Source organism: Equus quagga, chromosome 3 (genome assembly GCF_021613505.1).
Source record: "Equus quagga isolate Etosha38 chromosome 3, UCLA_HA_Equagga_1.0, whole genome shotgun sequence".
Lineage (NCBI taxonomy): Eukaryota > Metazoa > Chordata > Mammalia > Perissodactyla > Equidae > Equus > Equus quagga.
The window spans coordinates 42476748-42491678 of NC_060269.1; the positions used below are offsets into that span (position 1 = coordinate 42476748).

At 38.4% G+C, this 14931-nt stretch overlaps 1 protein-coding gene across 2 annotated transcripts in view; it reads left to right on the forward strand.

Moving 5' to 3' along the window:
- The first annotated feature begins 14233 nt into the window (after positions 1 to 14233).
- The window catches only part of GUCY1B1 (guanylate cyclase 1 soluble subunit beta 1), a 46854-nt gene continuing 46156 nt past the window's right edge, over positions 14234 to 14931 (forward strand). Inside the window, exon 1 of one of the 2 annotated variants that reach the window (XM_046656923.1) lies at positions 14234 to 14715. In XM_046656923.1, the coding sequence (XP_046512879.1) occupies positions 14713 to 14715 (3 nt within the window). In that variant the 5' untranslated portion in view covers positions 14234 to 14712. The remainder of the gene's footprint in view (positions 14716 to 14931) is intronic. The other variant, XM_046656922.1, reaches the window with a different exon arrangement.

Genomic DNA, 14931 nt, shown 5'->3' on the forward strand with positions numbered 1-14931 from the left:
GCTGGAGTGGTAATAAAGGAAGGGATCAAGAAACCACGGGCTTATATTCTCAATAAGCAAGTTATCTTAACTCTAACAGCACATGTGAAAATGGACTATTTACATTTTTTATGAACACATTTCTCAAATAGATTAGAAAGTTCACCTCTGATGGGTTTTTACCACGTATCAAGCATTGTAATATGTCCTTTACATATATCATCATAATTCATCTCCACAACTACTTTCTTTTCAGAGGTTCAGGGAAGTTGAGTAACTCGTCCACAACAGAGCCAAAGGCCAGAAGTCTTACGAATCCCGTTCTCTTATCTCCTTTGTGGTATCTTCTCACATGAAGAATGTTCAAAATTAGTATAACTCCACCAGAAAATCATATAATAAAATAGCAAATCCCATGTGAATTACATTGTACTGAATATAAAATGCATTCATATATATTAACTCATTTGATTCTTACTAAAAACCCTATAGAAGGCATACAAGTTACTATTTATAATGTTCTTGTTTTACAAACAGAAGAAGTAAAGTTTAGGGAAATCATATTCATTTCCCAAATTTACAGAGTTATCAAGTTGCAGATAACTTCTCTTTTGATTTCTTTCTACTTTACTAGACATTATAATTAACAAACACCAACTGCCGATTTCTCCAGACACATAAGGGAAAGGAATGATACCATGAAGAAAGAGCTATGGGTTTAGAATTAATGAACTGCAATGGGGTCAATGTGTCGAGCCATGCCCCTTATTAATGTGAATCCCTCGCTACCCTGGGCCTCAGGTCCTCACACCTAAAATGAGCCAAATATCTTCCTCCTAGACAAGGAGATAATGTGTGTGGAAGTACTTGGTAAACTGCAAAACTTATTTAGAGGTAAGGTATTTTTTTTTAACTAAATAGCATTAGAATTGTTCCAGTGGGGCAAATTTGTTTTCACACTGTAATCTTTTCAATAGGGTATTGATGCTTCTCAAGTGAAGCATCGTTAACAACTCTTTGAATCTGGTTAAACCAGTTAAGGGCTTTTCCTTTCTGGATTTCAGCTTGATGATCTTTGTCTTGTAGGGGAAACTATCATGTGGAGACACCAGAAATCATAGTTGAAGATCCTTCAAAATGCATTCTAAATGATGTTTTATTAAATATGTATATTTTATAAACATACTAGTGGGTATATTCAACGAAATTATTTTGCTTCAGATGTCAATGAAAATGAGTAAGATTTTATCACATTGGCACAGGCTAATTTCAACTTTTGTTGCTAATGAAACAGGCAGAGAGTTAACCATTGATGATTAAGTAGCTAGGAACTAAAGTTTTTTTCCTTTTTGCAATTATTGATTATAGCTGTTAGCTGTTTAACCCACCCATTGTTAAGGGCGCTGCTTAGGCAATATGCTCTCTGACTCCCACTAGGCTCCTATAGATAACATCTGCCTGGAGCCTGGGTCACCATGGTAATGGGTGTGTGAGCTGTTTTCAGGAATTAGAACCCCTTTGTGCACTTCAGGCCAGTTGAAACCACCAACTCATCAACTGGGCCCCCAAAGATGTCCGATAGGTGACCTTTAGATGTCAAGAGGCTAAAAACTCCACCCTCGGATCATGCTAATGCCGCCATTTTGTGAACATGGGTCCTATGAAGAGGCATGAAGTCTGACTATGCTTGCAAAGATAATCAATTACCTCACCTCTCCTCACCTCCAATCACCTATCTCCACATTTCAGACCACCTTGCCCCCATGCCATAAATATCCCTGAGTCCCCATTTTCGGGGAAGCAAATTTGAGGCTCATGCTCTCACTTCCTCACATGGCTGCCTTATGAGTAAATCTCTCAGCTGCAATCTCGTCTCAGTGTTTGGCTTTCTGGGTGGCGGGCAAAAATGAACCTGGTTTTGTAACACTAAGAAAGCACCTATTCGGAAAAAAAGTTCATGCTCTTGTGTAAGTGGATTAATGGACAATTTACTTCCTTTTCACTATTTTTGCATATGTTTGTTAGAAAATTTATATTATGGTATCACCTAATTTGGCTTGGGTTTATTTTATTTATTTATTTTTTGGTGAGGAAGATTGGCCCTGAACTAACATCTCTTGCCAACCTTACTCTTTTTGCTTGAGGAAGATTATCCCAGAGCTAACATCTGTGCCAATCTTCCCCTATTTCGTGTGTGGGATGCTGCCCCAGCGTGGCTTGATGAGCAGTATGTAGGTCTGCACCCCAGATTTGAACCCATGAATTCCTGGTAGCTGCAGTGGAGCACGTGAGCTTAACCACTATGCCACCGGGCAGGTCCCTGAATTTTATTTTTAATAAAAAAGAAGAGAGCAGCAATCTGAATGTGAAAAGTACATGTAGCAAAGTGATTGTCAGATTGTCACTTGTCACTTGGCTGATTCAGTTACTAATTCTATACAAACTACAGTAACAGACTTGTGTAGCTCTTTAAAGTTTATGAGAAGCTTTCAAGCATATTGTCTCATTTGATCGCCTAGTAACTTCACTGAGAAAAGTGGGCCAGGAAACATTATCACATAAAACGGGGAATTCCAGACTCAGGTTAACTTGCAACAGGTAACTGAGAAGACTGGTCTAGATCCTGATTGCCGTGTTTCAGCTTCTTTCTCTATGCATTCACTGCCGGTGGACATATTGATTTCTGTAAGGTGGACATAAGGGTTAGTCATATTAATGGCTGATTCTAAAAACAACAAGGAATAAGCTCAAAAATAATATTAGCCAATAGTTTCTGAGTACTTAACAGATGCCACTCTTGCTTTAAGCATCACGCTTGCATTAAACCATGTGCTGTTCACGATAAACCTGTGAGATAGGTAATATTTTTAATCCGCTCAACACTGGAGTGTAGTGACTTATTTTTCCCATTTTATGATTGAGGAAACTGTACTTCAAAGAAATTAAGTAACTTGTCCAATGTTATACCTCTACTAACTGGTCAAAACAAGGCAGTCTCACTAAAGAATCTATGCAGTTAACCACTACACTGTGCTATCCCCATAGCTAACTTTGTTCTTTGCTTTTTCAATCAATAGAAGTAACCAAACAATTGAACTTGTGGCTCTTATTCTCCCCTATTTCCTTTTGTGTTGTTGATGCAAATAATCCATAATCAATCTATAAATCAAAATTGGGGTGAGTTTATTATGAGCCAGATCTGAGGACTAGCCTGGGGCCTTCCTTCCCCAAGGAAGGAATGGCACCAAAGAAGTGGGATGTACAAAGTGGCTATATACCATCTTGGAATAAAGAGCATGCATCACATATGATAGGAATGTCTCTTTTACATTTATCACAATATGCTTAGCTGGGACAGCAGATCTGTGAACACAGAAGGTGGGTAGTTACAATGTGAGTGGTCACAAGGTGAGGAAAGCAAGTTGGCAATTAATCTTTAGTTTAGGGGGAGATGTTTACCCTTAAAAAAATGCACATATAGAGTGAAGTTACATCCCTATCTTTAAGGCATCATTCTTATCTTTGGGACAAAGTAAATATTTAAAGCAGATGTACAATGCATGCTCTACAGGCCACATCAGGCCGTTTTGGAAAAACAAGGTCAGGCTGAATTGGTTTTAAACCAAATGGCTTTCTCATATACCTCAATATAGCCTATTACTTTTGATTTATTCATCATTTCACCCCTTTTGATCTATAATCTTTCAATAGAAAGTACTGATGATCCTCATTGCCAGGGTGGTTGCTGCCTGCCCTCAGTCCATCATGTCCCTTGGTGCTAGGCCTTATCTCATTTATTTGCCCTGTTAGCCACATTCAGGGGAAATAAACAAGCATAGAGGTATGTATTAATGGAGGAAGCACTTCACAACTTACATAATTTTTGAATTAATTTTAGATTGTTGCAGAAACATTGTACATGTGGTTTTACATGACTCCTCATGCTCAGATATTTTACAATTAATAAAGATTCATTTAAGATATTCACCTTTTTATGTTCTTTAGCAGAGATCACACATTCAAAGATTCATCACATATAAAAACATAGCATTCAGTTTAAATGATTGCACATATACCTCCTTGGGATGTTATTAGAACATCTAAGGCCATTCTATTTTTAAGGACAACCTTTTTCATAAAAAATCTTTTAGTATTTAATAAGGCTATTCCTGCTTGACTATTGTTAAGGACTTCTTGAATAAGTTTAGTCAGGGCTTCTATATGTGAAAATGATGTCTTCTAGCCCCAAGAAAGAAACAAATATAGCCACTAGGTGGCCATACCAGTGGAACACTGAATGAGCCCATCTGGCCTTAGAGAGCAGAAGATTGGCAACAAGTGTTAGCTCAGTGCAAATCCTTTCCTGAAGCCAAGGGAAGCTCAGGGTGTGGTGTTTTAGCCATCCAGGCAGTAGCCAAGGCCAGAGATTTGTTCCACGTAAACAGTGAGTTCCATTTGGAGCCACCCAATAAATGCCTGGCCTTCAAGACCAGTCTATTCCAAATCAATCACTTTCTTTAATTTGATAGCATTCTGAAAACTTAAGTGGAACAATGATAAAATAACTATATATTTTAAGCATTACAAAGGTTTAAATGAGGAGATGTAAGGTTGGGAATACAGGCTTGGTTCAGAGTCTTGGGACAGCTGCCTACAACAGTTGCCATCTTCTTCTCTTCCTGGTTTGGAGATATTTTGCATTGGTCAGATATCAAAATAGGAACTGAAACCCACCCTGGTGGAAAAGTCTTTTTTTAAAAAAACGAGAAGCATGAATCCATGAGTCTATGCCTTTTGATTCTGCAGCGCATGAATTGATTAAAAGTACCTTGGTATGGTCCTCTCCAACAGGGATGCAAAGAATCTTTTATCTGGTGTTTTTTTCAATAAACAAAATCTCCAGATTGAAGTTCAGGATCCTCAAGGTCTTCATCTCCCGTAGCTCACTGTGAAAAGAATCCACTAGCAACCTCTCATTTCTTTCAAGTGTCTCAAAGAGATCTTGACAATAATGTAAAATATCTCCTTTAAGCAAAGTTGGATCATCTATTCCTTCATCTAATTGTATAGACCATGTAGTTATTATCTCAAAAAGGGACAGCTGATATTTACCAAAGGGTATAGATCTAAGATTGAGGAGCATTAGTGGAAGAGCTTTTGCCATTAGAGATTAAATGCTTCTGAAAGCTTTGCCAATTGAGTTTTGATTGTCTCATTAGTTAAGATGTTGCATTACTGCCAAATGTCACAAATAGATTTAATTATTTGTCTGGTGAAATGAGTTCCTTGGTCACTGTGCAGCTCAGTAGGAATTTCTCAAACAGGAATTATCCTTGTCAATAATAATGTACCTAAAGTCATTGCTCTTCTGCACGGAAAGGCCTCAACCCAATGTGAGAACATACAGATCATTACAGGATATATTTATCCTTGAGATGGTGGTGTTTGAATGGAGTCCAATTGCTATACCTCAAAGGGCCCCTTAGGAAGAGGAAAATGGCCTTGTGATCCATGAAATAGTTTACCTAGATTAATAGTTGGGCATATAGGACAACAAGTATAGGCTTTATCAGCCACCATGGGAGAAAGCTCCCAAAAGTATTGTTTTCCCCATGAAATCATCTTTTCAGGTGCCCATTGGGTTAATAGGTGTATATGCAGGAACAATGGCAATTGGTGCTCTAGGAGGTACTATGGTTTGTTACCTGAGCCTGAACAACATCTGCATGGTGGTGTCAAAAATTCCCTCTTTTGTTGTCACCTTGGTTTCTCTTCTTCCATGGCAATCTCTTGAACCTATAGAAAGAAGTCTTTTACTGGGTTAGCAGAGTTAATAAAACGTAGCAGGCATTTTTGAGGCTGGACAGCATATCCAGCTTGATAATGTCCTTGCTTATCATTTAAGTAAGACCTATCTGTAAACCAAATTAGATAACAGAATGCAGTCATCGTCATTTTCCCCCTTTTGTGCTGGAAGCAAGGTATTGGGGTTAAGATAATAAGTAATATTTACCTACAAAGTATAACCTAAGAAAGTTTATTATTATTTACGTGGCAATGCTTCCCATGCAACTTAGCAAATTGGTAAATTTGTTTAGTAGTTTTACTAAACAAGCCTAATTAGTTTAGTATCTTCCTCTTTACAGGAAGAGAGAACCATTTCTTTAAGAAGTATGAGGACCCCTCTGAAAATTCTCAGAGAAAGTTTTTTTTGGGTCCAAAGAAAAACTTCATTTAGGATATGAATTTTGGGGAGCTTGTCAAAAATATCAAAAGATTTTAAAAGGCTTCGTCAAATAAGATCAAATGTTTGTTGATCTGTGTTGCTGTGAAACAATGCTTAGTTATCCATTTAGCCAAAGTGAGACTTGCTCAAAAGTAAAGAAAACATTTTATAATCTCTTTATCAAGAGCGAACTAAAAGTCCAGGAAAATTATCCTTTTAAGAAAGAGAAAACCAAATTCTAATTTTTGTACCAGCATACTTTTGATATTAAACCTTATTCACTGAATTATATGCATTTTAATCTTAGCCAACTTGGCCATGTACAAAATTCTTTCTTCAGGGTTTCTCTTCAACAAACCTTCTATAACTTTCCTTTTATATTCAGAATTTGTCCCATGCCTTCTTTTTTTTCTTCCCAGTAATTTAGGACAAATTTATCATTCTTAACAAAACAAACAAAAATATTTCCATTCTTTATACCATTTTTAGTGAAAACATATATCTTAATTTCCTTGAATATAAAGATATTTTCCTTATTAAATTTTAATCACTTATATTTGAATTTTAATCCTTAGAAACCTTAATTTCTAGTGAAAATTAAGAAGTAAGCAGTTATAAACTGTCTTTTGCATTAGCATACTGTGGCTTGGAAAATTTATAAATACTTTTTATAGTTTCTAGACACATGCTACTTCATAGTATAGTTTTAATAAAATAGAAGACATATTTACTAATAGACCCAAACATCTTTTGGTTTCTCTGTAATAAGAAGCCAAATGTAGATAAATCTATATTTAGTAATTAATGTCTAATATTTTCTTATGTGGAAATGACGTAGATACTAAATGAATTTTTATCATTTAATTTAACCTAGCAAAACTTCAAAGTTTCAAGTTACCAAAGAGATTTTGGAAGCTATTTTAAGTACTCATGTCTTAAACTATAATTATTGCTAAAAGTTTATTATAAATTCTTATCTCAATTACATCTAGACCATTTGTTTGTAACAATTATATTTAGATTGCTCACAAAATCTTTATGTGACACTAAAGCAGTTAGTGATCATCTTAAGTTGTTTTAAGTACATACGTTATAACACATAATTGTTGCTAAAAAGTTTCCTCCAAAACTTTTACCTTTTCTACGTTTATTTAGTTTACCTGTTTCTAATAATTATTTAGATCGCCTATAAAGACTTTGAAACATAGACAAAATTAATTATCATTCTAAACTATTATTTTGCTGACAAATTTGTAACAGGGGTAAACGTGAGCTTATTTGGCTAATAAACCCAGGCTACATGTTTATGTCACACCCAAATACTGACAATTTTGAGGACATGCTTATTTCAATCAAACTAACAAATTTAAACAATATTTCCTTTATGAAAGAGTATTTCATATCACATTAACTTGAAAGACATTTGGCTTAGTTGCATTTAGAAATAATTTACATAAGTACTTACTTTAAGCCAACTAAACTGAGCTCTTAATTTTGGCCATGCCATTCGGAGGTAAATCTATCACCTACATATAGCACACCTATAGACACACATACATAGAGACTCCACAGCCATTGTTTTAAAGTTATTGACATGAATCAGGTACAGTAATACAAGCCTCCCTAGTTATGAATCCAAATTTTGTTTTAAGCCTCTTTTACTAATATTTGTGAAGAAGACACTCAAGATGCTAGAATTTGGGCAAGGGTGTTTTTATGGCCATTTTTGTTGTCTTTTTACTCTTTTTTTCCTTCAGTCTGAAGCGTTAGTGATGGGCTAGATAACTGTTCCCAGAGATGTGAGGTGATAATTCTTTTTGGGATAAAGGAACTGGGTGGAATTTGAATTGCCTCTAGAGCTGCTTTTCCAGTCTTACAAAAAGTTTTTTTAAGGATAGTTGCTCTTAATTTCTCAGAAATTTGGGTTGTAACTTAAATGGCATTATAGGTCGATCTACCTGTCCAACTATATCATCCCTAATTTGATTCTTTCCCTCTGGGTGTTTAGTTTTATTTTAACTTAGGGAAGAAGACCTGAAAAGAAAATCTTATCAGGCTCTGAATATCATTTTCCAGTTTGGCTGAATTTCTGGCTGTAAGTTGCTAAATTCTTTCAAATAACTTGTCAAGTTTCAGTCAGGACAAACAGTAACTACCTGGCTGTACTGAACAGTTCCAATATCTTTAACTTAGCAGCTTCTCAGAAAACCTCTCAGAGTCTCGCTGACTCCAGGAATAGATTAGGGAGGTGTCTGTAAAGCCACGGCCTAATACGTTTTTCCTTATGTGCCTTTCATAACAATTTTTATTAGCTTTTTGCAACAAAACTTTCAATAATTTGTTTTGGAACTTTGAAGTTTTTGTTAAGTGCATTTCTTTAATGATCTTATCTACATGGAACATTCTTTCTAATAGTCAATGTAATTCCCCTGAGGCTGGCACCAGTTTGGCAGGATCCTTAGCCATGAATGGAGTGCAACCCACATTTCTGTCTGACTCTCTCTGACCTCAAAATGGGGTGCTACCTACTGCTTTTTGTCTGACCATATTTTGGGACTTCAACCTGACGACTACTCAGCCAAACCCTCAGGACACAAAACAAGCTTGGTAAGATTTTTTTTTTTGGCTGTTCTTTGTAAATATTTACAGCTTCCAGAACTTTTAGTCTGAGCAATTATGCCAGAAGTTGGTGAGCTCGACTCTTTAAAAATTTTTCTATTACCTGACTCTTAAAAAGGAGCCCCACAGTGGCCACTGTAATTTTAAACTATGCCAGGTAATCTTGCAAGCTGTTTACAGTTATCCTTATTTTGTTAAACACTTGTAAGTTTCAGCATGAAGTCAGCTGGAGTTCCAAGGGGAGGCTGCCCATTTGGGAAGTGGTTGGCTTTTAGAAGTTCAATTTCCTATTTTTTTAATTAACCATTTTAATTAATTAATTAATTTATTTATTTATTTTTGAGAGGAAGACTGGCCCCGAGCTAACATCTGTTGCCAATCTTCCTCTTTTTTTTTTCTCCCCAAAGCCCCATTCCATAGTTGTATATGCTAGTTGTAGGTCATTCTAGTTCTTCTATGTGGAATGCCGCCACAGCATGGCTTGATGTACAGTGTGTATGTCCGCACCCAGGATTTGAACAAACAAACTACAGGTTGCTGAAGTGGAATGCGAGAACTAAACCACTCAGCCATGGGGCGGGCCCCATCCCATTTTTTCTTTTAGTTTAGTTTCACTATAAAGTCTGAACAATTTTTAGAGACGGTGTAGTGGGTTGAAAATGTGCTGCTTGTGAATGTTACTCCCTAAAGAAACGTCTTAAACACTCTCTTACATGTCTCAGTTTCTTCCACTGTCTGTCTAAAACCACCCTGGGGGCTCAGAGCATGTAGGCAATGAACCCTCATACATGCTTCCCCAGATGAGCCTTTAATTAATTAAAGTGAATGATAGTGGAGTCCTCAATGGGACCACTACCCATCTTGAGGATTGATCTTCTGACAGTGCCACAAGATTCTCAGTCTCCTGAGAATGCCTTCTGGCCGGGAGGAGCTGGTGTCCTTCTTCTTCAGAGCTGAAGAAGTTCAGACTCATTTCTCTATCAAGCAGTTTGTTCAGACTTTATAAGTGCAATTCTTCCCAATTTTAAAGCCAAATGAAAAAGGTCAGCCTTCCCCATTCACTCCAAAGCTCCCCCTAGGTTCCCCTGGCCCAGGAAATTCCCCCTAGGTTTCTCTTTCCTAGGAATTCCCTCCTAGGTTCTTGTTACCTAGAGTATGTATCCATACCTCCTTAAGACATCTGGTCTTCAGGCTTGAAACAGCTCATGTAAACTGCGGGCCATCAAGCTAAATTAAAGAGGTCTGGGTTTCAGGGGAACTCACCAGGATCACCTAAAGAATGCAGTGATCCAGGGGGGCTCAATGGGCCCCTATTGGTACCGAATGTTGGTTTAGTGTAAGATCCTACGTGGTCTCTGGTGGCTTTCTCTGAAATTCTGCTGACTATGCCAAGAAATGTTGAGGCGAATAATCCATAATCAATCTAAAAATCAAATTGGGGTGATTTATTATGAGGCAGATCTGAGTACTAACCTGAGGCCTTCCTTTCCCAAGGGAAGAAGGGCACCAAAAAAGTGGGGCATACAAAGTGGTTATATATCATCTTGGAACAAACAGCATACATCACATATGATAGGAATGTTCCTCTTACAATAGTCAGGAGATGCTTAGCTAGGACAGCAGATGGGTGAACACAGTAGTAGAATGGTCACAAGGTGAGCACAACTGGTTGGTAATTAATCCTTGGTTTGGGGAGAGATGTTTACCCTTAAAGAAATGCCAATATGGGGGGAAGTTACATGCCTATCTTTAAGGGCATCATTGTTGTCTTTGGGACATAGTAAATATTTATAGCAGATGTACAATGCATGCTCAACAGGCCACCTCAGGCCCTTTTGAAAAGACAAAGTCAGGCCCAAATAGTTTTAAACCAAGTGGCTTCCTCATATATTGAAATGTATCCTACCGCTTTTCATTTATTTATCAATGTCAGTAATAGTACGTAACGGAACATAGAATAGAAAAGAGCAATCCTTTAATGCAATGTCTAGAGGCTTTTAAGTGCCATGGATGGTTTTGAAATAGACACGCGTAGCTCAACTGCTAGATTCTAACTACCACTGGGTGAGAGTAAAAGAAAGTATATTCAGCTCAAATTTCATGGGAATCTTGAAATCTTCTAGGGCTTCTGAGGACAATAATTCTTTACTTCACTAATTTTACTCCTTGGATAAGATTTTAATTTTTCATTGTTTCCCAACAAAGTATGGTGCATAAGAAGTTTCCTGATATAGGAAAAGAAAGTTTTACAAAGTGACCTCTAAAATACATTTCAGTGCTCAAATCAGATGAATCTTTGACATAATCTTGGTAGATCTACCCTTATAAAATAATCTGATAATCTCTCCCAGCCATGAATAAGTGTGGACCATGGCCAAAGTAAGACCATTTAGTTTTTATTTTAATCACTTTGACTCCAGAAAATAGCATTAGGGCTGAATCTAGTTTTCATAAGCTTTTCTCAGAAATAAAACATTTTTATTTAATTCCCTACATTCCAGTATGAATATGGTGTTGAGTTGATTTACCTTAATGCTTATAATTATTATAACATCAATTCTAAGCATCATCTTTAATTTTCTTTTAATTTCTTTCCATTTACTTACAGAGTTCAAACATTTTATATATGTATATGTGTGTGTGACTGCATTTTTTTTTGCTTTGTTTATAAATTATGTCAAGATAAACATTTAAAATAATTTGGTATAGAAAACGTACCTTTAAAAAGTGCTTCTTTTAATATTCAATAATACCTTCTTCATGTGACTAAATTTACAGTTGATTGGCAAATAAAAAACAAATTTGGATGTCCTCTCTTCAGGAATCTGAATTATTGAATCTCTATTTTTCCATTAGTCTAGAACCACATCACATATGTGTCATTTAGAACATACTTTTCTCTTTGCTCATAGGCATTCTGAATTCCCTGCTTTAAGTACTGAGTGACTATGAGCAAAACTCACGATAAGAGGTGTGATTATTATGTGCCTATCTAATAGGAGCACCAGAAGCTTCACTAAGAAACAATACTGGGGCTCTGAGCCACACAGATTGAAGAAGCATGTGACTATAAAGCAAATCATTGTGTAAGGAATTGTTGAAATTAAAGAACATGCGGCTCCACGAAATGAGCTAAAAATAGAAGCCCTGATTCCATGATAGAAAAAACTAGCAAAACATCAAAGCTTTGAAAAACACATGCACAGACCTGAGAACATTCCACCAAATCTGTTCCCCTTTATCCTCACCCTGAGGTTTGTTATTTTCACATCACTGGAAAAGCCTTGAAAACAATGATTACAATACATTTAATCTTTAACCTACCCAACTAATTTATTTTCATGAACTGAAAATGTGAGTCATTTCAGCTGAGTTTTTTGAAAGCCACACATTGTCTTTTTATTTATATATTTTTCATGCATCGGACTGATCTTTAAATAGTTAGTCTTGACTTTAGCACTGGCTAAGCCATTCTCTAAACTCCTCCTTTTCATCCATACCTGATTCTCCTCAGCTTGGGCCACACACAGGAGCACAGTATGTTGTTTTGAGAACACGCAATAATCTACGTGTGGCCTGATTCCTCTGCTCCTTTGTCAGCAGTGGTGACAATGGGTAGGGTGCTTGCAGAAGCACAGTGAACCCCTTTTGGGTTCCTCCATGGCTGGCAGGCACCCGTCCCTCCCTAAACGTCATGTCCTTTGTAGTATCTTGTGGGCTGAACAAAAGTCGGCAAAGTTTTCGAGAACAGAACTTCCTTTCCATTCAGAGTGATTATAAGACAATCAGAAAACAAAACAGCACAATATATTTACAAATGCAAATAGGTGTTGGACAAAAGGGCGATGGGTGCAAAAAAGTATTGGACAAAAAGAACAATGAGGCTGGAAGTTTGAACTCCAGAGAGAGAAAAATGTTGGTAGGTTTTCTCCTCCTCCATTTTCTCTCACATTTTTCTCCAAGCGAACTTTCCTTAGCTTTCATCACCAGAGAGCAATTTTCTCTCCCCATCTTTTACCTACAGGTCTAAGGTACACTGCAGCACAGTCTAGACTGAGACAAAGCACGGGTCTACTGCTGTTCAAAGGCAGACTGGTTTAGATATGATAAAAACTCTTTTTAATACGTTAAACAATTATGACGTCTGTATGGAAAACAATCAAAAGGTACAGAATGTCATAATACAAAAAGTAAAATCTTCGTCCTCCAGCTGCTGGTTCTAATTACAGACCATAGGTTTACTGAAACTTTCTTACGTCTCTTCCCAGAAGGTTACGCTTATAGCAGTGTGTGTGTCTGTGTGTGTGTGTATTTGTGTGTCCTTATTATCCAAATAGCACCTTACTCTATCCAACCACTAAAACATTGAGGGTGATAGCTTTCACATGTCATTTGTTTATTTGACCATATCTTTCTACATCATTATGTATCTAACTTTTTCATGATTATGTAGAGTAATGGGCTATTTTAATGGTTAAAAATTAGTAGTTAATATAAAATAATGGTTTAATATTTTAATAATTGTATAGAATAAAGTGTTCTGTTACATGAAAGCCTCTAATTTATTTAATCCTTCCACTATTGATAGGAATTAGTATTTTTATAAGTTATTTGTTGTTGTTTTGTCTGTTTGCTATATAATTACTTTTGTATCAATTATGCTTCAACATAGGATTCTGGGCACAGACACCAGTACGGCTTTATTGTTTTGACACTTTCTCTAATCATTTTGAAATTGCTATCACAGCAAAGTGTTCACATCACACAATACCACCCCGGCTTCTCAGGTCCACTTCAGACTGGTGAGGAGAAGCAATGCCTGCCTTCCTTCCTCACTTTTGACCTAACACTAGTCCACACAATCTCTGCACCTCAGGCGGAGTTTTAATCAACAGACAGCTCCCGTTCCTCTCCTCTCCTGGCTGTGCTGGGGCTCAGAGCATTAACTGACCTAAGTGCCTGGTAAAACGCAGACTGGGAGGCAGATAATTAAAAGTCTGCTGACTTTGTACTGGGCCTTTTCCAGTGCATCAGTTACCTCTGAGAAACAACGGAGGCCAAGATCTGGACAGTTAACAACTCCCTGGAGTCGTGACTCCCGGCCGTGGTGTGGGATCAGATGTCCCACCAGGATCAAACACAGAACGTCACGGGATCTGGCAGGGACGTTTAGTCATGCGCAGAGCTCGTTTTGACACGACACTCACCCAACTATACTAATGAACATTTCAGCTGGCTCCTTCAACTAGTCTCATTGACTAAAAGTAAAATGTGTTACGCTAAGTATTATTAGCTTTCAGTTTGCCATAACTGTTGAAGAGACCAAGCCACAAAGGAAATGTTTATCTGCAAGATGACAATAAAACATGAGGATGCTGACCACGAGAGTATATTCCTTTTAAGGCTTGTGCGTTGCAAAATTCGCAAACACGCACACACACCCCTCCTTAGTTTTTGCTACCCCTGAGGACAGAACTCTGGATAAGAATACATTTGGTGGGACCACGATAGCTGCATTCTACCTGGCTGGAACACACGCAAGAGGCGCGGGTGGGGCTTCTCCGTCGCCATTGTTATGGCCTCAAATGAAAGCCTTGTCACCGGGGCGGAGGTGGGAAGGCACTGGAGCGCAGTAGCGTGGAGAGCATCCGAATTCCCTCCTCTGTTGCTGATTGGGTGAAAACCGGGAGGCAGCGGCCAGCCCCTGCCCCTCGACTCGCCATTTGCTGCGGAGAGGTGGCAATCAGGGCGGGCCGAGCTGCTGTGCTCCTTCCACTCTACGCTGCCGCCGCGGTCCTGTTGCGCTGTCGCCGCTACAGCCGCCGCCTGGGTCCCCTCAGCCGTGCTTCTGCGTGGGGGCCGCCTCCCCGGCTCCGGGCGCAGACATCATGGTGAGTGCTTTCGCCGGGTCAGGCTGGATCTTCCTGTCGCGCCGGGCCTGGCCGCTCCAGGGAACCGGCCGCACGCCCGGAGATTGGCGCGGGGGCCCGGGGAGCGCACCGCGGGGCGCGGGAGCAGCCTGGCTGTTTGCCTGCGTCCGGGGTAGGGGAGGTGGGAGCGTCGGGAGTCGCGGCGGGCGGTGGGTGCCTTTGCTTCCTAGGGGTCCG